The 25,808-nt window shown below is 34.7% G+C and overlaps 1 protein-coding gene across 9 annotated transcripts in view; it reads left to right on the top strand.

Moving 5' to 3' along the window:
• Positions 1-25,808, top strand: part of HEATR5A (HEAT repeat containing 5A) — a 65,727-nt gene that overhangs the window by 13,995 nt on the left and 25,924 nt on the right. For all 9 annotated transcript variants that reach the window (XM_074909854.1, XM_074909853.1, XM_074909852.1 and 6 more), the window contains exons 5-20: positions 3,133-3,241; positions 3,745-3,894; positions 4,157-4,328; positions 6,287-6,447; positions 8,940-9,195; positions 10,282-10,437; positions 11,279-11,529; positions 14,601-14,712; positions 15,550-15,702; positions 17,031-17,130; positions 17,870-17,979; positions 22,013-22,176; positions 22,294-22,469; positions 23,672-23,777; positions 24,700-24,890; positions 25,345-25,504. In XM_074909854.1, the coding sequence (XP_074765955.1) occupies positions 3,133-3,241; positions 3,745-3,894; positions 4,157-4,328; positions 6,287-6,447; positions 8,940-9,195; positions 10,282-10,437; positions 11,279-11,529; positions 14,601-14,712; positions 15,550-15,702; positions 17,031-17,130; positions 17,870-17,979; positions 22,013-22,176; positions 22,294-22,469; positions 23,672-23,777; positions 24,700-24,890; positions 25,345-25,504 (2,527 nt within the window). The remainder of the gene's footprint in view (positions 1-3,132; positions 3,242-3,744; positions 3,895-4,156; positions 4,329-6,286; positions 6,448-8,939; positions 9,196-10,281; positions 10,438-11,278; positions 11,530-14,600; positions 14,713-15,549; positions 15,703-17,030; positions 17,131-17,869; positions 17,980-22,012; positions 22,177-22,293; positions 22,470-23,671; positions 23,778-24,699; positions 24,891-25,344; positions 25,505-25,808) is intronic.

Raw genomic sequence — 25,808 nt, 5'->3', positions numbered from 1 at the left:
GTTACTGAGTACATTTTTAAAGCCAACTGTGAAGCTGGATATAGTTAGTTAGAAACATCTGAAGTGTTTGTAATTAAACACCTAAAGTCTAGCCAACAGAACAGAAAAATGTGAACTGTTACTGCAGGATGTGAAACCAAATCTTAAAGTGCAGAGATATTATGAATAACCCTAATTCCTGAAACAATGCAAAATTTTCACTATAGTGAAGAAAATTAGAGAAAGGTAGAGATATTAAAACATCATTATACATTAATGATGCAGTATACAAAGCAGAGCCGAATCTGTATTCTTCCTTTGCTTCATATGCTAATCCTGTTTCTAACAACCCAAGTGAAGTTTCCTGAAAATAGATTTTTGCAAGGAGTCAGTTGTATTTTCCAATACTGTAATATTTTTTTGTTTCCCTCTTGTTCCAATTGATCACTTGTTTAGTCTTTTGAGTGAAGAGTAAGTTTGCTATAATGGGTCTTAGTCCTGCAAAGTAATTTATTGCTATACTACTGGCTTCTCAACAGACTGACAGAAATGGCAGATATCCAGAGTCAGAAGGCAGAGAAGTAGCAGGGGGAAGAAAGAGAGAGGTGGCAGTGTTCAGAATCTTGCTGGGTATGTAAGCAGTAGTGAGGAGAGGAAGTAAGAGATGTGGTGGAGAAAAAGGTAGCAGTAAAATATGGTTTATTTCAAAAAAAGGTTTGGGAAAGGGATTTCTTACAGTACTGACACCGAGACCACAGGCTACAGAAAATAATTGGAACTATAGAACTCTTTACTGAGTAAAATCTTTCATCTTGGGCTGCAAGTATATGGAATTCTTGGTGTTCAGTAAAGAAAGGCTGCTTTCTTTTCTTCTTTTTTTAAAAAGATCTTGATTAAAGTGTTGTCTTTGTTTGCCATCTGTCCTTATTTAGTGTACATGCCCACGTTGTCTGGTAGCAACATTTCTCCATCATTGTTTACAATATGTTGGTTCACTTGGAAACTCCTTTAATTATGGTTTCCAGTGAATTGTTCTCTTATATCATAAATTATAATTTTTCTTCTTGTATATGTGGAAGATGGAAATGTTTTAGGCAAGCATTTTAAACAGAACCTTATGTGTTTATCTCCTACTAAAATTGTGTGATGTGAATGCTATATCAGATCAGATAAACAAGTCATGTAGTGTGAATACAACTTATTACTTTATTTTAAATTACAAAGGTTTAAAAATATCCACTGGGACTGCTTTTAAACCATAAGCATTTTGAAAGCATTTGGCTGGTCAGCAAACTTCCATAGCTGATATTAATGCTATTTTACCACATGTTTAAGTGTGTCAGTTCTGCATTTTCATTTGTGCCTCTCCAAGTACAACTGTTAAAGTGAAATTTGAGAGAAAACAACTTAAATACATCATAGAGTCATATACCAAAATGGAGGTATGCTGCCAAGGAGGAAAAAAATATAGGCAGAGAGGCTTTTCCATGCAAAACTTGTATAAATTTACAGGCTTCCTTGGAAACTTCTGTCTGTTGTGATTTGACAGATGAAGAGTCTCAATAGCTAATACAGTTTGGACTTAGTGAAGAAACATTTGTGGAAAGAAGAAACAGAAAACTAGGGTCATGATACAGTTCTATAAGGCAGTCAGAAACTCTTCCTGTGCTTTTATAGAAACTTAAATGTTGATGTGCAGAAGTAGGTGGATTCTTATCTTTAGCTGAATAGGTGCTACTCATCAACAAATATGGCCACTTTGCTGCTAGAAATCACTGTTCAACACTGACTCTTTCATATGACACTTAAATGCGTGGTGGTACAGTCAACCATGTAAGAGTGTTTGTAGTTTATACCATGATGTAATAAGGTAGTCCTGGTTTGGTTTTCTTTCGTATGTGTTCGTTAAATATTCTTTCTCTGGATTATGATCTGAAATATGTATTATTTAGTTGTGAAGCTAATTAAAGAGAATACCTGTGACCACTGGATGATCAGTTTAGTAGTAAGGTGGTGCAATAGTAATTTTATGACCAGCCACACCATGAATAAAATTAAATTCCAAACTGTTAGTGAGTACTGAGTTGGATAAAAGCGATAATGAAAAATGTTGCTTTAATGAAAATAGGATTTTGGTATAAGAGGTAAAGAATATTGGGTTTGTTTTTCTTATTGTGCTTTGTCATTTAGGAAATTACTGCTAATATTAAATGCATTTTTTGAAATTAGGAATGTGTTCAGTATGAGATTTTAAAATTCTTTACGTGAAACTTGAATTCAGTTGGGGAATAAGTAAAATGTTGTTTTGTTGAAGGGAGTGCTAAGCAGCGTCAGTGTATATTTAAGTATGTCTTGCCAAATAGCTGAAAGCTAATTAAAGATATATATTTTTTTTTTTTTCCCTGTATTCATAAAATGAATTAGTTTGTTTTTGTATTGACAGATCTATAACTAATGTGTCTTCCTTAATTATTCAAAGACAAACACTTTTTAATTAAGCAAATATTTTTCTTTATTTCTGGGGGTTTTTTGCTTAATATTTAGCAATTTTTGCTTTTGCTAAAGTTGATGCTGATGAGCACACAGACTCCAGTTGACAGGTATTTCACCTGGAAACTAAATTCAGAATCTGTGTGTGGTGAAAAGGACATGGGCTTACATGTTTATTTCCTTCAAGGTGTAACTTTATTATGTATTGTTAAACATGAATGCCAGAATTTTAATTACAAGACCACTTACAGTCTACTATTGACCACTGAGTTGTAAATAAACCTGTCTCTGGCTATTTCTAGCATCTGCTGTAGCACAGTGCCATAGACTGCGTGTGGCAGAGGATGCTTAGTTAGAAATTAATGTTAACCTTTGAAGATGGATATGAAAATTGTATTCCTATTATAAAACTCATTGGAAGATTGTATTACCTGAATTCTTGTATTATCCAAGTTATTTTGCCACCCCTTGTATCTGCATTTCTCCTAGAGCGTATATGCCACATACAGACCTTCTTTTTTCCTTTTGACAATCCACTTACATTTTTGGGACATTCTATTTAGTTATTTTGTTGTTTGTCCATTGATGATGTTAGTTGTCTTAATCCCATTCATTTATTACTGCATCCATTTTCACACGTCTTTGGATTTGCTTTTGTTTTAGTGCTGCGGTGGTATGCTTGGGCTATTTATACAAAAAATTGGGAAGAATTTTGGGAAACAGTTTTACTGACACCGTTGGGAATGTGCTTAAAGCAATGAAGAATGCAGAGGTATTGGAATAGCATGTTTAAAAAATAATAGGATGTTTACTGTTGGTAGCTGGACCGATGAATAGGAGAAAGTACATGATACCAAAATATGGACAAATTGTGGAAAGTCATAGGATAAAAATCAGCATCTAAATTCCTAAGAATTAATAGAGAGTTAATGGATTATATCTATAAAAGGTTGATCATAACTATTCTCAATCTGATTACGTGGAAGAACCTGATAAACTAATAACTTTAATTTCCTTATTAATGAGAACATTTTTGCTCTAGCAAACTCATGTTTTCAGTTTTAAACCGCTAGCGAGTATTTTCCAGCAGAACTATTTTCACTTGCTTGTAGAGTTGTGGAGCAAGCTGTCTGCTTTAACTCACTTCAGCATAAACAGATCTCCAGAAGTCTAGAAGACACAAACCACGGTTTACATATTTCAGTAGCTGATATTTTGTATTACCAAGGAACTTAGGGTTACAAAACTTTAACATCTCTCTTTTTCATTTTTAAGTCTCAAGGTCGTTATGAAATCATGATTAGTTTGCAAAATATATTAAACGGTTTAGGAGCTGCTGCTATCCCCTGCCATAGAGATATTTACAAAGCTGCCCGATCATGTCTGACGGATCGATCCATGGCAGTTCGCTGTGCTGCTGCAAAGGTAAAGTGCTCTAACAGCTGTTTTTATTAAGTAAGTTACCTAGATAAAATTATGTTTTAATGGATGATGAACACAGCAGTAAATACATTGTTTGCTTATCTTTATATCTTTGATGTTGCCTTGGCAGCAAAAATTCAAGTCATTTTAGTATGAAGCAACATGCTTATTTGTTAGGGAGAACTCTGTGTATTATGTAGCATACTAAAATTTTTACTGAGTGCTTTTCCATACCAAAACATTTTTATTTCTGTTTTTTGTCTAGTGTCTTCTTGAACTCCAGAATGAAGCAGTGTTTATGTGGACTACAGACCTGGATAGTGTTGTGACCTTGTGTTTTAAATCCTTTGAAGGTTCCAATTATGATGTACGGTTAGCAGTTTCAAAACTTTTAGGCACAGTATTGGCTAGAGCTCTCACATCTAAACAGACAACAGGTAAAGTGTGTACTTTGTTTGCTGATTCCTCATCTAAAAATCTGTCACGTGCTTAGAAACTCCGATGTTCTGTTGAAGCCTGAAGTAAAATCATGGTGTAAGCTTCATCTGGCTGTTTGTATCTCTGGTTTGGTCTTTTTTGCAATATTTTTCTTGTGAAGTGCTGTGGTTTTGGTTGTGTTAACCTCTGTGTGTGTGTGTGTGTATATATATACATAAAATAATAAAAAAGGAAAAATATTTGATAAAACTATTTCTCTGTTACAAGATTGTTACTGTATGGAGAGAATTTAGTAGCCTCAAGAATTTAAAGGCAAGATTAATTTAAGCAGTCTAGAAAGCACTAAGATTTGAGGGAATGTCTCTGTCAAACTAAAGAGCAAAGGATCTCTTCAAGTTGTTTTTCCACAATCACTCACATCTGGATTGCCTAGCAGTACAAATGTGATCAGAAGCAGAAACGAGCATGCAGTTTTGTTCACTCAACAGACCGTGTAACAGTTTTTGCTGACAGACAGTACTTGATCTAACTGAAGCATCCTGGCACAAAGTTAACATCTCCAATCTTCTGTGTCATTCAGACTGGGCATTTTTAGTCCAATCTTAGGAGCCTAAAGCTAAATCTCTAACTGTAATCTAAGCCAAATATAACACGATGCAAAGTAAGTGTGATTTAGACTATTTGTTGTGCTTTTAATGGCATCAGAGAAGACCTTCAGTGCAATAAGCAGCAAAAGACAAAATTACATGCCTTTAAGCCTAGCATTCTGCCTTTTGAAATTCCTGAGGCTGTGTTTGCATTGGAGACTCTAAAGTCTTGATTTATAAATTATTCTTCGAAGAATTTTTTGAAAATAATTATTGTGCTACCAAAACCAATCAGCACTTCTATTATTATTTTCCCAATAAAATAATAAAAAAATACTCTGACTTCTTTATAGACTCAGTAGTTTTCTTTAATCTTTGTGAGCAACATAGCTGTATTTCTGAAGTGCTAAGATAAGGTTATATAAGAAGCTCATCAACGGGTTGGTTGGTTATTTTAAATTATTTGTATTTATTTTAGTTATTTTTAGTTAAAAGAAGTTGGAGCTAAGTGAGACAGAAGCTAGGTGGGGGCTAGAAGGGGCTGGGGAGAGATGGAGGGAGCAGTACATGAAGTGCATAGTCCTGAAGTTTATGCATTGTACCTGATAACCTGCTGATATTTGGGTTCTCATATTAATGTTTTTTTGGACATGATTATCTCAAATTCTCTCATTCCTTTTCCCATCTCAGTACTTGGAAGAGGATGAAAAATGCAGTGAAAATTTTAGGCCACTTCGTTTGCACAGTGTGCAGTCGTCATGCTAAGTTTGCACACACATGTCCCAGCATGTATGTTTAATGAACTTTCTATCAAGAAACAAAACAATGGAATAAGAATTAGTGATAAATAATTTTCCTAGAAAATTATTGTCATTCTTTTGGAGAGCTAATTTAATATTAAGGTGAGATGCTTTTTCTTTCTAAGAGAACATGTAGCTGTACACTTATCCAGCTAAGTATATCAGTAAGGGTCGTCTGCCCTGTCTGGAGTTTGGAATAGAGCATTGTCTCTGAGGGTAAGCTGGAATGAGTTAGTGAGGGCTTTCATGAAGATTTGTGTGGTAGGAGTTGGCTGTACAGACCTTTTTGCAAAGGAAGCTTAGATTTACATGGTAAATACTGAGGGAGGGTAAATGTATGTATACATACCAGGTGATGACCTAAACTATTTCAGGATACCTGAAGCAGAAAAACTTGAGAAATATTGTGGTTCACTAGAGCACTGAGTCCTAAAATGTCTTTGTTTCTGTTATGAAATTCTCATACAGTATTTGGATTTGATTGTGCTACTGAATTTGTGCAAATTGTTTCCTTTAAAATGCAGCAAATTTTACAGAGCTGTTCCTCTAAAGATTTACATGTATTCTTAGCATCCGTCAGGCATAACTTCCGTAGAATCTCTTTGGAAGAAGTGATGGAGCTACTGGGAACTGGATTTCTGCGTGGAAGTTGTGGATTTCTACGAGCCAGTGGTGATATGTTGAAAGGGACCAGTTCAGTCAGCAGAGATGTTAGAGTTGGAGTCACCCAGGTTTGGATTACGTTAGTTACAATTTTCTGAGCTTGCTAAACATTCTTAATATTTTGCTCTCTTTTGCTCTCCATATATCTCTTATTTCATCCTTTTTTATATCTGTGACAAAATGTATGTACTTTAAAATAAGGTTTTACATCTTGAGTTATGCTAAAAAGAAAAGAAAAATATTTCTGGTGTTGCTTATTGTTTACCTGATAGTTTATGAAATTTTCAAAATTAAATATTTATTACTTCTGAAAGCTTCACATGATATGAATTTCAAGTAAGTGATATAAATAAATACTTTCCTCAAATTTTTAATTTAAAACTTAATACCTTATGTCTAAAAATTAAGGGAGAAGTTACAAGAATTCTTTGAACTTGGAATAGTTTCCTTCTATACAGGAACATTCCCAGTCCTGTTCTGAAAGAATCGTTTTGCTTTGAGTAAGTGCATGAAAAATAAGGAAAACAGAATTTAGTGGAAGAAGCCAAATATCTGTTTTGCTGTGTTCCAGGAGGCTTAGTTAGAGGATAGAATCTTGTTAACTGGGCAGGAATCAAGTCTTGCATATAATGCATGCTGGTAAAAACAGTATAAATTTTTTAGATAATATCACATTGGCTTCTTCCTGTAAATATTATCTTAAACAGCATTTGCATGCTAAGACCTAGATATTCAAATGTTAAACCTGTGAATCAAGACTAACGGTCATGAACATTAACATATCAAACAGCTGTGATTATTTTAGTATGTTACAGTTCCCACAGCTATTTGAGACATCCCCTTTGTCACTAAGGGAGTTTTTCAGTGCATTTTAACTTCTGCAGTGCAAAAAAAAAAAAAAAAAATATCTGTAAATTAGCTTGAATTGCTGATAGAAACTGCCAGACTTTGCACTGAAACAGCTAGAAGGTGCTCACAAATTGTCTTCTATGCTCACATCATGCTGGGTGGAAGCATTAACTTGTGGCAGAGAGACAGAAAACCTGGGGAACAATAATACCTTGACAGCTATTTGCCTAGAAAATGCATGCCAGACTCCTAGGGTGTTCTATATACACGGTGGTTTTATTAGTTTTCCAGGAATAGATATTTCAGTTCAGTGTGTTGGCTATTTGTATTGGGTTTTGGGGGTTGTGTCCTTTCTCAAGCATTTCTGCATTAACACAGTGCTACCTGTGCTAGATGGTACACTGTAACTGTACCAAAACAGTTAAAATAGTGCAATGTTTCTATAAGAAAAACTTGAGAAATTGTTCGTATTTCAGTGCCTGGGAGCAGAAAATACTTGCAGTTATAAAATGTATTAATTATTATGTGAATTGCAGTTTACTGTAAATTAAAAAATAAGAAAAACACTGAAGATGACTTCTTACATATGGAAGAATGATGATATTTGTTCAAGACAGAGCAAGGTTCAAGATATAGTTCAAAATGTAGCCATGGCAGAATGACTCTTCACAAATTTATTTATCCTGTTAAATTCCTCAGTTTTCAAATCTGTAAAACAGGGGGAAAGTACTGGTACATTATGAACCCTAAGTAGTATTTGTCAAGAGCTAATAGATGCTAACCGGATCGAACAGTACAATTTCTCAATCTACAATATTTCATTTCCTTTTATGTGAATAATTTTGTTGTTAATATTGAACATGAGACAAAGTATGTATGAGGCAAATATAGAAGTTCGTTGGTATTGGTAGTAGTTGTGAACTTTCTCATGAGGTATTTTGTGTGTTCATTTGCATATTCTCATTTTTTATATTCCCTTTTCTTGATGGTAGCACATCTATTCATTAAAAAAAATCCAATACATGGAAGGCATTTGTAAGGGAGTGTATTATATGGCAAAATAAATGGTCTTGTAGTGATTAGATTTGTAAAGTGACTCTGCATTCTTCTTCTTTGTTGTGACAAACGTAGTCTCTTTATGGTGTTGCCATTGCAAGGCAAACAATTAAAATTCATTGAGATGAAGAGCAGTGCTTGGAGGGTGCAAATATTCCCTAATTCAAAGCCTATAATAACAAAATTCTTTCAGGGTTATGGGTTATAGTTTTGTAACATGGTAGTTCTTAAAATGCATTCATACATCAAATTTGGGTTCCATGTGCAGAATGTTAAATAGCTGGAAGCTGTTGTTCAGTGAGAGCAAACACAATGTTTTACATAACAAGTGCCTGTGCAGGGTAAACTGCCATTTCTCACACTCTGGAATGAAATAAGATGGGCAAGCAGCTTGAATTAACTTACAGTCAAGGCAGGCTATAATATTGCTAGTACAGTTTTGATAGTTATTTAAGCTACTTAAATAGATCCAAAAAACTTGCAGCTACCTGAAAGGGAGAACACATGATTTATGGATGTATAAATGTATTGGTAATCTCAGTTCTGTTTGTGGCAATGTGCACAGATTTTAAAAAAAAACGTATGTGGGATAGCTGGCAGTGGTTTTGCAGATGATTTTGCTCTAAAATATGGCTTCTTTTCAAATCTCTTCCAGGCATATGTGGTATTTGTCTCTACATTAGGAGCACAATGGCTTGAAAGGAACTTCTCTGCCTTCCTTTCCCATATTCTAGATCTTGTGTCTCAGTCTCACCCTAAGGCTATTCAGAGTCAGATGGATGCTATCGGCTGTCGCCGCTGTGTTTCATTTATCCTTCGAGCTACAGTAGGCGGCCTTCTTGGGGAAAAAGCTCAAATTGCAGCTGCCAAGGAGATTTGTCAGGCCATCTGGAAATTGAAGAAAGTTGTGGGTATGGGTCTAACAAGATTATCCATTTGGGCTTCAGTTTTTCCTTTTTTAAGTGATTGTTCAACTTCCTAATCCAGAGACTGCAGAAATAGAATATACAGTACGGATTTATTAACATAATAATGTAGAGGGCTTTTGATGGACTTCTTTGTTTTTAACTTGGGGTGGTTGGTTTTGTGTGTCTGTTTCTGCATATGCGTACCCACACAAGCGTAAACATTTTTTTAACACTTATTCCCTGGCGAATATTATTTTAACCAATTACAAATATAATATATGCAGTAATAAAATATAGACAGTATCGTAAAATACGTTCAATTGGCAGTTAATATATAACCAGATTCTGCCTTCTTGTTCAGAGCAGCTGACACTAATGGTTCAAAAAAGAAGCATTTGTTCCTAATTGACAAAACAAGCATTTCTCATGGAGAAAACAGATCTCTTGTGTGATAAAGTCTTGAACACAGCTACCAAAAAAAGCTGCTGATCTCCCGCCATTGCCCTTATAGGGGAAAAGAAAGAAAATGCTGGGCATAACCAGTCATTCCCTGGTGTACAATTGGAGATTATATCCTAGTTCAATATCTAAATGTTAAATGTCTAAACTGACATAATCATTTGTGTCTCAAAAGATGAACTTGGAAAAAAAACTCCAGATTTTTTCCCTCTGTTCCCCACTCGCACCTTCTCTCTTGCTTGCTCTTGCCCTGTTTCACTCATTTTCCTTCCCTTTTTTCCTACTGTGTAGTAACATCTGGCGAGAGATATCAAGTATGTCCTCTTCAAAACACTTGGCAAGGCTGAGAATAGTGTGTTTCTTACTAGCCACTGTTCCCAGTCACTTAAAGATAAGCAATTCCATTACTGCCCTCACAGACATAACTACACTATCCATTTGCATAACAGAAATGTACTTGTTTCAGTGAAGGTAAACCTTTATGAAAACAGTTTGGTCAGTAATAAAAGTGGTAATGATAGAAGCTCCTTTGGTAATATAACCAACTTATCATAGCAAAATTCTTTTTCTGATCTGTTTGTTTCATTTTGGTAATGATTTCATGGGGATCTTCCTGTACTGTGTTATCAGATGCTGCAATGAGTGACAGTAACTTGGAAACAAGAATTAATACAACAGATGTAACAGCAAGTCAGCATGTGCTTGTGTGTGCACTTCAGGAACTCGGAAGTCTCATCCATGGCTTAGGAACTACAGCAGCACCGTTACTGCAAGACTCCAGTGCAGGTACAAGCCCTGAATTATTTTGTGAACCAGAGTACAAAATATACTCCTTGTTCTCTGTGATCTTCTCTGATTTCTTATGGCTAGACTGTCAATTCATTCAAATCTGTTGGGATCCTTTGTTTGGCATTGGCTATAGCAACCTTTCTTATGGTGTGCAGTCTTCTCGCCTGGACCTCGATAGTTCTTCTATCTCTCCACTAAACTAAAAAAAACCCAAAACAAACAAACCAAAAAAACCCCATAAAAAACCAAACACCAAAAAAAGAGGGGACTTTGGCTATCTTACATGCTGTAGGAAGTCTTTAGGCGTTGCCCAAAGAGTGTTGTGTCTTCTCTGTCCCGTACTAGTAAGTCTATTAACGAAAAGAAAAAAAAAAGCATCAAATTTAACTCCATTAAGGATTGTATCTAAAGTCCAGAACTTCCTAATGTTTATAGTAAATCAGTTTGAGCTCAGTATCTTCATCTACTTTTATTGTTTCCATTTAGCAGCAGTGAGATTTTTTTCTGAATGGGTTGAAGTGGACATCTGTTTCCAACTGCATGGATTTCTGCCTCCTTGAGAATACTTAAAGACATTTTCTATGCATGTTGGTGAATAACTGCATAATATGTTAGGTTTTCTTCATGCTGTTACTTTTCACTCAGGGTAATTTTTTTGAAAAGTATTTAAGTATTTAAATTTGATAAGAAATATTTCCCCATAAAAATCAATAGTACTTTTTAAAGAGAAGTACAGAAACTGGATAGCGGTATGTTCACTAATCCTCTGTATACATTTTTGCTTGTTTAACATTCTGGTTGCCTATTTCTTAAGTGTGTTTATGCATTTTATTTTCAGGAGTTCTGGAAGCAGTAATTTCTGTCATTCTTCACCCCAGCATTTCCGTTAGACTAACAGCAGCTTGGTGTTTACGCTGTATTGCAGTAGCATTGCCCTCCTACGTGTCCCTACTGTTGGATCGTTGCATTGAACGTCTTAGCGCATTGAAATCTTCTCCAGAAGCAGTAACTGGCTACAGTTTTGCTGTTGCTGCTTTGCTAGGTGCAGTAAAACACTGTCCTTTAGGAATTCCACACGGAAAAGGGAAGGTATGGTCTGAATACTTTTCCTATAGGCACTCTTTGATGTTTTTGCAGTAGTATTTGCATGTATTCTTTATGACGTGATCACATAAAACAGTATACCGATGAGATCTTTTCCTTCCTCAAGAAGGGGATTTTGAAGCATACTGTAACTCAAATAGTAAGTGTTTTTCTCACATGTGTCAGGATTGTAATTTCTCAGGAAATGTCACCAATTACTTTATTAACCACTCATACTGCTACCTTTTTCTAATGAGAGGTTTGTTAGGGGAGAAGTTTGTTATTTTTGGGGGGACAGACGTCAGTTCTGTGGAGCTGTAAGGACCTAATTGAAGAGTCTAAGAAAAGGTTTACCTGGACAAAACACTTCTTGAGTAAAGTTTTTCAGAATTTCAAACTAAATTATTTACAGCAAGATCAAACCTTCTGTAATTCTGGCCCAGTTTGACATTAGCTTAAATTAAAAAGCTTATATTTCAGCCATGTCAATGGTGAGATAAGGGTAGTTTGGAGTACGTAACAGCTGAAATGTGTCAGACTTTGTCAAAGGAAAAGAGCTTTCTTTTATTAAAAAAAAAATCAGAAATACACATACAGATCTATTGCGTGCTGTGATGTTAGAAATAAGTTTTCTGGAAGGGAACCTGTTCAACCATTGTTTGTTTAAGCCAAATTTATATTTCCCAGGCCTCTCAGTCACTCTCTAGTATACAATTCTGTCAGTGCTTACACTGATAACAGTAAGTATGTATTATCTTTAAAGTCTTTGGTCAAGTCTAATAAAATCTTTAATCAAGTCCAACAAATAGACACTTTAATTTTGTTTTACAGAATTTAAGAGAAACCCATTTCTTGCATTAACATAGTCGAAGAAGCTTGTACCAGTCTCTCCACTAGCACAGATAGGATATACTGTGCTCTGAAGTTTTAGGGATATGCAGATGTAGAAGTACAAACCAGGAGAAAAAGGTGTTTCCACCTCAATGAGAACTTTATCCATGGAATTACAGTTGGAAAACCATTGTACAACACAAATGTCAGCAGTACATGCAAATTTTCTGCATAATGTAGGCACAATCTCAGTTCTGAAAATACGACTTTCAGAGTCAGTGGACATTTGAGAAGTGTCACACTTTGACACAAGGATTGTGGGTTTTTTTTCTTGTTATTACACCACTGTAAGATGAAAGGAATGCTTTAGTAGTTTGGGAAAAAAATCTCTTGCCATGATTCCAGCCCATCCTTTCTGTGTTGTTGAGTCCTTAGACATTGTTAGCTACAGTTCTCAACATTCGAAGTCCCAACTGCTGATGAAACAATTTATAAATGTAAAAAACCCCTCAGACCCTCTTTTTCTTAGCTTTTAAAACTTTTCTTCATGATCACTGAAAGACCTTGGGGAAAGGACAAAATTAATATCCTTTGTCCAGTTATATAGATAAGCAGTGCCATTCAAATTCTATACACCTAAGCAGAACTAAAGCTTCTATTTAACAGAGAAACTTATTCTTAAGAAAGATTTCTTTTAGCGGAATAGAATAGGATAGAATAGGGTCAGGAGGAGGTATGGAGGGCACGGAAAAGTGTGGGAGAAACACTGTATTCTGTACTAAGCTGGCAGGGGGGAGAACAGAGGAGTTGACAAAAGCTCTTTTCCATTCTCTCCTAGGAACACTGCCAGATTCCAGACTAGCTCCTCTTCTGGGGAGCTGAAAGAGACCAGTGTTAAATAGAGCAGTTTTGGAAAGGAAATATCAAACGTAGACAGTAGTGACCTGGACAGAAGCTGTTTTATATTAATGCATTTTCCTTTGAGAGAGTGGTTAGAGTTGCAGGTGAAACCTATTCAAGAAAACAAAATAATTAGTGGATTTGTATATATTTAGCATTCAATAGTAGTGCTTATACTTCAGTTCAAAAAAATAAGACATCACATAGAGAGAAAAATTGTAAGAAATCATTAAATGAAGTCCTTTCATGGATGTTTTACAGATAATTTAGGGATACTAAGCTGTTAGTGATTTTTAGTAGTATAATTTAACAAGGTACTGTTCTAATTTTAGAATATTTTAACTCTATCAGAAATTTATAAAAATAAAGTTCATTTGTAACCACCTGACAGCATTACAGAATTGGAGAAACTAGTTTCAGACTGTTAATATTTCACGAAGTTTTGGAAGTATACAAATTTAAAACTTTCATGAAGCAAACTTTCATGTGCAAATTTTACTGACATTTTATAAGTATGCAAATTTTATAAGGATGTTGTCTATACTGAGGCTTTTACATACATTATTGATAATGACACTTCTTACTGTATTAATTTATAAGCAGCTTGTTTTGGTGACCAGATATAATGCAAGATGTAAGAAATACTTTTGGCATATGTGAAACATAATTGAAGTATTGCAGAATACTTTTAGCATTTGTAGCCATACTGTGGTAATTGTTCATGGTCAGAGTGTGTGTTCATCCATGTAAATTCTAGGTAGCTTGTGCTTTGGTAATGGGCACACATCTTGACTTTGCCTTAATGGTAGGTACATGCAATTATTGCGGAAAAGCTAAAATAGGGTTAGTTTTGACTATACTATTCGAACTTGTTTGTTTAGTCATACCATTTGTTGATTTAAGAACTGACAGAGAGAATGATGGACCTTATTCTAAAACAAGGATAAAAAAAACGTTGCCCTTTTCGCCACTTCTGAGCTCTAATTTGCAGGTCTCCTGCTATCCTTTCTCTACGTAGTGACATAAAGAGAGAACATTCTTAACCTTGCAAAGCATATTCCCGTGAGAATTATTAAGCTGTCATTTTACTGCAGATAAAAGAAAGGGGACAAAGTAGCAAAGTAACTTACCTAGTACCCTCCAGAACTGTTGAAGCTATTCCAAACTAGTACTGAAGTCAGATATTGCAACTGCATGAGCCTGAGTCTGTTGCCGTAGTGTGAGAGAAAGATGGTATTCTATTTGGGGACACTGAAATAGGTTTAAATATTACAGCAAATAGTACTTAAAAAACATTTGGTAGTTACTAAGATGCTGTTGCTCTGTTTTTCTCTTTACCTTTGAAGGTCATCATGACAGTAGCAGAGGATTTGTTATGTTCTGCTTCTCAAAACAGTCGCATTTCACTGCAGCGAACACAGGCTGGATGGCTGTTGATAGGTGCCCTCATGACATTAGGTAGTAGCTTTCTACAATTTTTATTAAACTACATTTAGCTGTTCTGTCTCTGACTATAATTCTTTTGATGTGTCATTTAACTTACCACTACAAAATAATTCTAAAAAAAACCCCACTTAATTGGAATCTTTAGAAAAGCTTTCTAAAATATAGTTTCTTTCAAATTTGTTATATAAGTTCATTGGGAGCAATGTCTGAAAAACAGTGACTAAGTGGGACCACTGTTAATTAAATGTAGAAGATAAATTTCAAATTCAAGCTAAACAAATGCCTTTGGTCATGAAGAATTACACTAATACTTTTTAACATCTATACCAGCACAAAATCAGCTAATTATTTTCCTCTTGTCAGTCATTTGAAACCTAACAGAACTTTCTTATATTTATACGTGGTTGGATTATTGTCTGTGATCACTAAATTACAAATGAATATATCTTAGCAGTTTTGTTCATTTTTTAAGGCACCTTCATGTTTTCAGTTATTACTTCTGTTCAACAGCTCCCAGTTTTTTCTTAGATTAGGGAAAACAGACCTTGTGCATTAACCTATAATCTGAATATCATTCTTGATTTTTATATCTCTTTTATTCTGGTGATCCACAGGGTCTGTACTTAGTAAAACAGACACTATAGTTATTTTGGTGGCATACTAGTAAATGTGTCAGTGGGTATGTAGCTATGCATGAAAATGGAGTACCAAGATGGTGAGAAGGCTGGGAAGGTAGCATAAAGTTTTGTTCACAGCTGTAAAGATTTTTATGAACATAGAAAAAAGAAACAAAGAAAACTTAATGTTATTAATCCTTACATTGGTGTGACAACTGTCAAATGTTTACAGGCCCTGCAGTGGTCCAACACCATCTGCCACGAGTGCTGTTACTATGGAAGTGCATCTTTCCATCATCCCCTAAAGACCTAGAAACAGAGAAGACACGAGGAGATTCGTTTACCTGGCAAGTAACACTGGAAGGTCGTGCCGGTGCTCTCTGTGGTAAGCAGAATTTACTGTGTCTTTCTGCATATTTATAGTTGGGCTGTTTATTTTTCCTTCTGAAAGAACAATGATACTTCATATTGATTTTTTTCTCACTGAATGTTAAAGAATGTATTTGGTCCCCAACATACATGCTCATATACATATATTTACATCTATCTAGCTATCTGTCCATCTATCTATGTGTGTTTTATTTTTGTAAAAAAGAAACAAGAAAACCCAAGAGGGTTTCCTCTTGTTCTTCTAATGACTTGATTTCCAAGTGGTAAGTGATATCAGGAAGGTTGCTTCTCTTCTTTTGTTTAAACTATCACAATAAAGAAATGAAGATCTAAACCCCAGGGAGGGTGTGTTCTGTTTTTTTAAACAGTCTATCATATCTAGTAAATAGCAGTTCTGTTTCCGACTAGGTAGCTTACTCTAAGCAAAATAGAATTGGTGAGTCAGTCAAACACATTTGTGAGAGTGGGAAGACTCTGGTAAAAATTACAGTAAGGAAGTTTCAATTCTCAGCCAGTAAAGAGCACTATGGATTTGGCTGCTCTCTGGTAGGTTGCAATTTTTCCTCATGAAATATTGTAAGTTAGGGTTTCCAATAGATGACTCCAGTGATCTTCAAGTACTTAATATGATTCAGTCACGTATTCTAGAGTATTAAAGGGTCCTTTGCACTGGAGAAATGTGAACCCTAGTATAGTGATCAGCCTTCTCACTTTTAAAATCCATTGAAAAGTGTGGAATTCAATAGTAATTTCATTTTACAAGTAACCGGAACAATTAACCTGTAAGTATAATTTTTTGATTTGGAAATAGGTCTTTAGTACTGTATATTCTCTGTGTCCTTTTTGAAAGTTAAACTCAAGTTTAATTTTCTGTAAATAATGAAAAATACTTGTGTACATATAAGTTGTTTCCTAAAGTACAGTAATTATGCTAAATTTAAATAGAAAAATAGCAAAGTAAGTAGTAGGTCATCTAAACATCATCCTTCTCCCATTTTAATTTTTCTATTATTATTAACATGGAATTATGAAGTTGAGTTATATCCCATAATTCGTGACAAAAAAAAAAAAATGCTTGCATTTATATATGCAATTAAAAGTCAGGATATGAATGTCCGAGCTGAGGCACCAAAACAGTGCATCTGTAAATATGAATTTTGAGATTTTATCATCTTCTTAAACTATTGGTCAATTTTTTTTTTTTCATGCTTTCTTCTACTTTTAAATTATTAGTGAGGTAGTTATGTGATTATTAATGTGATTTGTTGGTTTTTTTTCTTCTTCTAGTAAGTTAACTAAGTTAAAATTCAATTTCTTTTCTAGCTATCAAAAGCTTTGTTTCCCACTGTGCTGGTCTTCTTACAGATGAAGTTGTTCAGAGACTTCTTCCTCCTCTTCCAAGTGCTGTTGATTTGTTGACACAGTAAGTGTGTATATAAAACTGTTAATTAAGATTCTGGTTTTGAAAAGCTACAGAGTAATCTTGTATTAGATTTAGTGCACTTTCTAAATAACTTTCTTTTCAAGGTACAAGAATTCAAGTGTAGAATTCAGCTGTATAGCTGAAGACTTTTGCTGTTATGTCTTGGAGATTCCAGTATCATGTAAAAAAACTAGGGAAGAAAATATTGCATAGTTTTATTGTTAGTGTTTTTATCCCGCTTTTTTTGTAATCAAACATACACATTCATGTTTATGCATGGTCATTTTTTTATAAAATAAACAAAGTTCAAGAAGACATTTGGACCAAAAGTTTTAGACATGGGCATTTTTTATATTTAGATTCAGAGTTAAGGTGGAAAGAGTTTTATAATTTTAAGACTTTTGCCTGCAGTGATTTAGTGTATTTGGGCTCTAATATCTTAACACAGAGATATATCTGCAAATGGTTAATTGTAATAAATATAGGTACAATCAAAGGAAACAGAAAAACTTGTTTATTTCTCTAGTATTAAATAAAAATAATGTCTGGGAAGGGAGAATGGACATTCTGTCAAAACATGTGAAATAAATTGTTTTACTTCTACTATTGGTATTGCAAATCAAAACTGTGCTTAGAGTATGCATAGTTTTTAAAAGTATTCAGTAGAGTGGCACAAATGAAAAAAGTGTTACATAATGCTTAGTCTTTAACATTTCTGATATGTTTTTTATATTTTAAGGCTTTCTTCAATATCTAAATCATATGGAAATTCTTTAAAAACACCATCAACAGTTTATAGACATAAACTGTATGAATTACTAGCAGTATTGCCTCCAAAGACCTATGAAGGTATGTATTTCCTTACAAAGAGAAATCCATTAAAAATACCAAGGGCACATTTTTAAGGCTTTTTTTTCAACATATATTCAGCTAAAAAGAATTCCACCTTTGCTAATAAATAGAGGGAATAAAATGTGTTTAAATTTGATGAAATTGTAGTGAAGTCATTGTGGTTTTAAAAAGCTAGTGTTCATCTCCCCCCCCTTACAAATAGAGACTTTTGTCCTATTTTTAGTTGAAACTTGAAGGTGGACAACCTTGCAGTTTTAAACTATTTGAAGAACTGACTTTCTTTGATGCCTGTTTTACACTGAATCTTTCACTGAATCCTAAATGCAAAAGGTGTAATCTTAGCATAAACCAATTGCATAGTCTACTGAAAGAGTTGAATGTAATTGCTTCAAGTAGACATATATTACAGTTATATTAATCTGATCCTGTGCGGATTGTGGATAAAATGCTTGTATTTAAAGAAAAATTTCCAGGGATAGACTTATTTTCCTGTAGCAAAACATATCTAGGAGTATTTAAAATCTAATCCTCTAATCCAATAATTTATGCACTTTAGTTACGTCTAACAGTTCAGCTAGAACATTGAATATTTGTCATCTTTAAATTGTTTGCCAAGTACTTTATGGACTGAAATAAGGAACCAGAGTGGTTTTGGCAGTTGTAAACAGTTGTACACGGTATTTCATCACGATAGAGAGAATACGGGCCAGCCAGGCACAGAATTGGCTGTGTCCTCTGTAGCATGCAGGGAATCTTTACTCAAACAATCTGCTCCATCTAGTGGTAACCAAGTGAATCTTCAAAAGAACAAGTCCCCGATTTTTCCCTTAAAGCTGTTGTCACATTAGAAGTCTGTATATAACACTTGAAGCGTAGTGTATAATACTCATATGAGACTTGGGCTTAAAAGACTGAAAATGACACCTCATCACTTAGAGCAAGTTATTTCTTTTGTTCTTTTTTTTTACAGGGTTGATATTTTATAGAATATCAATATTTGGGTATGGATGGGTTTGGTGGTTCCTTGGTGTGTTCAGGATTTTTGCATATGGTCTAACTTCATTGAAAAATACACAGTGTTTTACAGTGTGACCCACGAAGCCTGACTCTTGTGCTGAGGATGCTGTGTTCTAAAACCAATAAATAAAGAAAAAGCTTTAAAGGTTTGTTATAAATAACTGGTCACCCTGCTAAAATCTTTGTAAATAGCCTTAGAATCAAAACAGTAATTTGACAGATTTGATAGTCTCAGAGTTGTACACCTGTTTGTAATACAGCAGTATGCGAGTAGGAAAAGAATGGAAATGCATATATTGCCAGAGCTTATTTCCAAGGTCTGTTGTATATTTTAGCATATAAGTATGCATCATTAAAAAATGCAAAAAATGTTTTTAAGTTAGAGCTTGAAACAAATACCCTTCTTTCCATATTATTTCCAGTATGACAGCTTCATGTGGAAACTGTATATCTTTGCAAATACTAAAAAAAATATACGATTATGGAACCCAGGATGCTTTTTTCAATGTCTAATTTTAATCATTATCATTAGGAAGAATATTAGAAGTACTCTTGTGTTGCACAGCCTGGCACATTTTGCATGGCTCAGAGGGGCACACTGAATGAGAAGCTTTCACCAGTTCATGGTTTTATTTCTTTTCTTTTCATTTTCTTCGACCCAGGTAGTTAGCCAGAGGCTAGAAACCTGCAAGTTGTTTCTTTTTGAGAAAACTGGTGATGGGAACTTATACTAGGAGTTGTAACTCAAGCTTTCAGTATTTGCAAATAATGTGCAAAGCTGATTTTCTTTAGGACAAGAAGAACAAAACCAAATACCCAGCCAAATAAATAGTTGAGAAGAGACTCTCTTTATTCATAGCTCATCACTAAAAATCACTATCTGCTCAAATAGCAGAATTTTATGAAGGTTTAGTGTGAGTGTGCATGAGTAGTAGCTGATTTTTTTTGCATTATTTCAGCAATGACAGATATGAGAAGAATGTATTAGGTTAAGTTGAACATCAGTGAAAAATATTTAACATATTTTAGTTGCTGTCTTCCATCATGGGAACCACTAAGACTTTGCAATTTAGCTGATCTAAAGTATGAACTTCTTAGGCTGACAAAAGCTCGTTCTGTTTCTAAGGTGATGATTCATATTTGTGATAGTTTTCATGTGTCAGTTTTGGATTATAATGTGTTCATGTTTTTGAAGCTAAAACCTTTACTTCCTGTGAGTTAATATACAATTTTTAATTTTTATAATGTCCAATTTGATAATTTCACACAAATAATTTCAGTAGTTTGAATTTTGATTATTAGATTTGTTGATGTTTTCTGTGGTCTGAAATTAATGTGTTTTGTCAGACAACTCATTAGCGTTCTTTTCATTCTTCAGCTTTTTGTACTTCTTATGTTCCACTGTCTAAACCATAAAATTGAATACAAGCATTCACTTCTCTTTCTTAACAGGATGAGATGAATAGCTAGAATGCTGGAACAGCATTCTGGCTCAAAATTTTGGACTGCTTTACATTGGGATAATATTTGAATCTTGGGGATGGCCAAGTGTCTGGGACTAAACTAAATGTTAATTTGGTAAAAAATTGCCAAATAGCTCCATTAAATTTTATTTTAAAAGCTGTTTTCATAGAAAGGGAATTTTTTTTTTTTTAATTGTGGTCTATAACAATTAATGAAAGAGCAGTTTCTAGTTGTTTTTAATTATGGTGTTTTTTTAAAAAGGCTCAATTTCTGTCCTTTTGACACTCTATCTTGCATCTTGGAATATATTTGATAGTGGTAACCTTTTCCATTTAGATTTGAGTTAAGCATTTGAGGAAAAATCACATATTTGCTAATTAGTCAGGGAGGCAGGCAAAGCAACAGATGCCTGCAGGGCAGAGAGGCTGCTGGGGACAGGAGTTTGGGAGGCAGTGGGGAGGAAGTCAGCTTTCTTAGAACAGATTCAGGATTCAGAAAGGGTAAAATAGCTGGTTGCATCTACCAGCTCCAACTGTAAAAACGGTTCTGCTTGTGCTCATGAGGTGCTGATAACTGTTGTCCCACTTTTTGGAACGTCTGTGTGTTGAAAAAGTGTAAGCAACTTCAGTGCAAACAGGAAATTTTGTGATCATCTAACAACAATAGTGAATTCAAAAAACTGGAGATGTGGAGTTAATCCCCCCTTGATGCTGATATTTCCCAATTCAAGAGGACTTGACTTTGCAATCTTAGTGCTGTGGAGATAAATTCTTAAGTAATATTTGCATAAAGACTGTGTACATTCCTTAAGATCAGTTCTGCACAATTTATCAGATAAGCCAGACCTTTCTCATCATGTGTGGTTCAGCACTGGAAATGTTCTCTCGCTGCAGGGACTATTTCAATAACCTAAAATAGTCTGACTCAGAATGCCTAATGTTGTTGTTTATGTAGAATGTACAATCTTGTCTGAAATATTATGTACAAAAATATGGGAAAGTTTTAACTATCAGTGTATATTATCATAATGCAATTACGATACAGTGAATTCCTCGTGCTTTGCTTTTTGAGTGCAAAATCTTGAAACAGGGCAGTACATTCTGCAGCTTTTGGTTATTTATCAAACTTTTAGATGTTTTAAATTACATCTGTTTGCCAAGACCAAGTATTTCTGCGTGTTAATAATACATTCCACAGCATTCATTTTCAGGAAATAGAAGAAAATATGGTTGTGTTTGTAACTGAATTTTTTTCTTCTACTTCAATTATTAATGTAACTATTTTACTTGATTAGCAGTTGTATGGCATTATGCCTTCTGTAAAGGTCTCTGTTTTTCAGCTTCTAGATTGCTCCCTGTGCTTAATTTGCTTATCTTAGGTAATGCTGTTGTTTCCCCTGTAGCAAGAGCATTCTCCAAAAAAGTATTTGAAGACTAAAGAAAAATGTTAGGTTGATGTTGCTATTTTAGTATAAATATCTTGCTCTCAAAGTTGCTTGTGGCAAGTAATTAACTAAAAATTCTGAGTATTTTTATCCTTTAATTTCAAGGAAGCTTCTGTGCTGTTCTGAAAGAGTTAGTGGTTGACTTGACTGTCCCAGATAGCCAGATCGACGCCTCTACATTCTTGCTTCCCCCACTTTGTCATGAGAATGATCTCCTTTTACTTGGTCCCTTACTACAGGAGACTGACCACCGATTTATCGAAGAGCAGGTACTTTTTGATATAGTATAATGGTGGTATTATATTTTCATACAGTTCTATTTATTTAGATCAGTGCTGGTTTTGTCTTGGTCAGAAATATGGCTATAACTTTTTTCCTTTTTGCAGCTCCTTTTAGGCAACAGCATAGCTGGTGGCAGCCTGGAGTATGATCCTTACTCAATTTATGAGAAAGCTGCAAAAGGTGATTCAGTACCTAAACCACTACCTCCCATATTGTCTGTTATCAGTGCAGCAACTCATCTTTTCGGAGTTATGTTCTCCCATGTAGCAGAATCTCACAGGTAAAGTAGTAACTGTAACTGCTGAGGAATTTGGGAGATGCTAAAAGGTGGTCACAGTGTTGTCTGAACACAGAAGAAAACAATTCTGAAAAAATAATGAATTGTATAAGTGGATTCTGTAAAACCTTAATCTGCCTCAGTCTTTATAAAAAGTGGATGGGAAGAAACAAGAGTGTGTGTCTTAACACTGTCAAGTACCTCTGTCAAGGTACAAGAATGCTTGAAAGGGGTCACAGACTTCTCTTGGGTTTGTGTGTGTGTGTATGTATCTTCCCACTGCACACATGGCATTCTGGTTTGTTTCATATTTGTAAGCACACCAATTGCTGAGGCATGAAATTCTTCAAGATTTTTGCATGCTGTTGCTTATTCTGTGTGCTGCTGGTAATTTTCTTGAATGCAGCATTGGAGTAAATGAATTATTTTTAAATTAAATGGCTTTATATTTTCAAACCCAACCGTAGTTTAGACCTTGGATCATTATAGGTGGTGATGGTTTTGTAATTTCCTGTGAGGGATGAGCACTTAGCATGCAAGGCCTGAGTTTTGATGTCTTCACTGCTTAGAATGCTCGGGAGTTAGTGTAATCCTGAGGCAGCTTTTGTATATGAGCATACCTGCCAATAAAATTGCCACTTGCTTTATGATATGTTCTTCTGACTTGCATTTACTTCCATATTCTGTCTTCACTGACTTCTTTTTTTGGTGTTTTTTTTTTTTTTCCTGTTTGTCTGGGCTTTTTGTCCCTACTGTCACCAGGTTTTTGTTTCGTTTTCTTCACCTGTTTCTCAAGACCTGAACTAATTGCTGCAGATAACTGCATTTTTCTTTCCTTTTTATTTCCCCTCACCCTTTCTCAATTGTAAGTCAAAATGCATCATTCCCATACACAGTTCCTTTTAATCACATCTGTCTAATGTTGCTTAGGTGTAAGTAATTATCTCTGAATACATACATTATAAGGAAACAAAGGCAAAAATTTCATGTTCGTAGACTAATTACCTATTCTAATACAAAATACAAAAATTGTTTGTAGTAGACAGGGATGCCAGTTGAAGGAAAATGCTCAAAAGTTAGGGTAATAGTTTTGTTCCACCTCTGTTTCTATAATATATAGGCTTTGTTGTGTGTTTTAAAATGAAAAACCTTGATTTGTTTCCTTAGTTTTTAATTCTGTGGGTTTTTTTCTTTTTATGTTTAAGGCTCCAGGTGTTAGAACAATTGCTGAATTCCATAAAGCAAACAAAAGGATCACGGCAACAAATAGTACGACTAAATGTTGTGTCAGCCTTTTCTACTTCCTTAAAGGTAAGTCTCCTTTGTTTCTCTCCTTTATTTCTCTCCCTCTCTGTTACTAAAACATGACATCTGTTGGTTCAAATGTGTCTACACAGAAGTTCTTGTTTTGATTAACAGTCAAAGTGAAGATCAGTCCTGTTTTCTGTAAAATATTTACTAGTTTGTGATGTCACACTTTTCTTAAGTGATGAAGAGTGATAGTTTAATTTTTCCCTTTTTTGATGTTAAATGGTTAGGGAAACCCATTCTAGTACACTGTAGTATATTATCATCCATACTAGTGTCATTCAAATAGGAGACAGATGAAAAAATTCTGTTTGTATCATTTCTGTCTTTATCACTGTCTCTTTCATATTCCTTACTGTATAAATAAAAAAGTAACGATTGGTAAAAAAAATCTTGTAGCTCTCTGCCATTTGTTGCTTTTCTCTTATGCTTTATTTGTATTTTCCTCTGTTCACATCAGTTTTCATTCTTCCCTTCTTAGGTTTACTTCAAAGTAAGGCAAAATGTTTTCAGAATAGGCAAGACTCTTCATTGTATTTGTATTTAGGGCATATTTTATATGCAAGCCAGATAACTGCTGTAGCTTATGCTCATATTCTTTTTTTGGGCTAGGATTTTTCTTTGTGTTATTTACTCTGTTTTCACGGGTTTTCTTGATATTATTTTCCTGAGTTTTATGCTAGTGTGTTGGTTTATTGGCTTCTACTGCAATCTATCCAGTATTTCTTAAAATCAGAATGTTGATAATCTTGTGGTATGACATACACTTATGTGGAGTTAGACTTCTGACTCTCAAAACAGCAGACAAAAGGGAAAGAAAATCAAATGCCTTCTTGTGGGTCTTGTAATTTTTGCGTGACACGGAAAAGCACATTCTGATTTCTATACTGTCTTGCTGTTTAACATATTTAATATCTATTTTTAGCACTTGGCTAACTGCAAGGGAAGTTTAGGTCCAGAAGAAGTTAGAAGGTCTGCCCTGACATTGGTAATGGGTGCCTTGGAAAGCAATAATCCACTCCTAAGATGTGCTGCTGCAGAGTGTTTGGCCAGATTGGCACAGGTGGTTTCTGACAGTGCCTTCACTGCTGGATTAGCACAAGTCAGTTTTGACAAGTAAGTTCAAAAAAAGTGTGGTAAGTTACTGTTTGAGTTTATAAAAAAGTTTAAGAAATCTATCTGGCCTCTATTATGATAATAATTTTTAAAAGCTGGTTCCTTCATGAATTTGATGTCACTTCAGAAATTAACAGGAAAAAGCACTGCCTGACTTCAAGTGTGTATTTCTTAGTTTTGTTGACCTTTAAGAAGATTGTCTAAGTAAGCATGTCAGCTTTCAAATAAATTATATTGGCTGCTGTTCTAGGAACATCGTTAAAGTATAGCTAAATTATTTCTGGTCCTTCCTTCAGATAAGAGATGATAAATGAATTTAGAATTTTGGCAATACAACAATGTCTAATAAAATATTTTGTTGATTATATACTAGAAATTCCATTTGTAGATGTGCTTATTACATAGTATCAGTCTTGGTGATGACACTAATGGTTTCTTTCCTTATAACTAATAGGTTAAAATCTGCGAGGGATGTGGTATCAAGGACAGGTCATTCTTTGGCTCTGGGATGTCTGTATAGGTACCTAGGAGGAATAGGTTCTACTCAGCACCTGAATGCATGTGTTGGAATCCTTTATACTTTATCTCAGGACAATACTTCTCCTGATGTACAGGTACTTGTCACTTCTCTAAAAATGTTATGTTACAAAATAACTGATTTATATTCTGGAGTATAAGTCTCTTCTTGTAAGAATAACACTTCACAACCTCTTAAGGCATATCTCACAGGTGATGGCTGGAGCAGCAAAGGCAATGAAAAACCATAGCCCCTGCTTGAAATCCACCTTCCAAGCAAGAACTATGATGGGATATGGGAGGCTTTTATTAACGATCAGTGAGACTGATAAGGCTAAAATACACTGGCTTCAAAACCAGTATCTGGTGGTTTAGGAACTGATTAATTCCACATTCACCTAT

The sequence above is a fragment of the Athene noctua genome, chromosome 6, assembly GCF_965140245.1.
Source record: "Athene noctua chromosome 6, bAthNoc1.hap1.1, whole genome shotgun sequence".
Classification (NCBI taxonomy): Eukaryota; Metazoa; Chordata; class Aves; order Strigiformes; family Strigidae; genus Athene; species Athene noctua.
The sequence above is the reverse complement of the archived record's forward strand: the minus strand, read 5'-3'. Positions and strand labels throughout refer to the sequence as shown.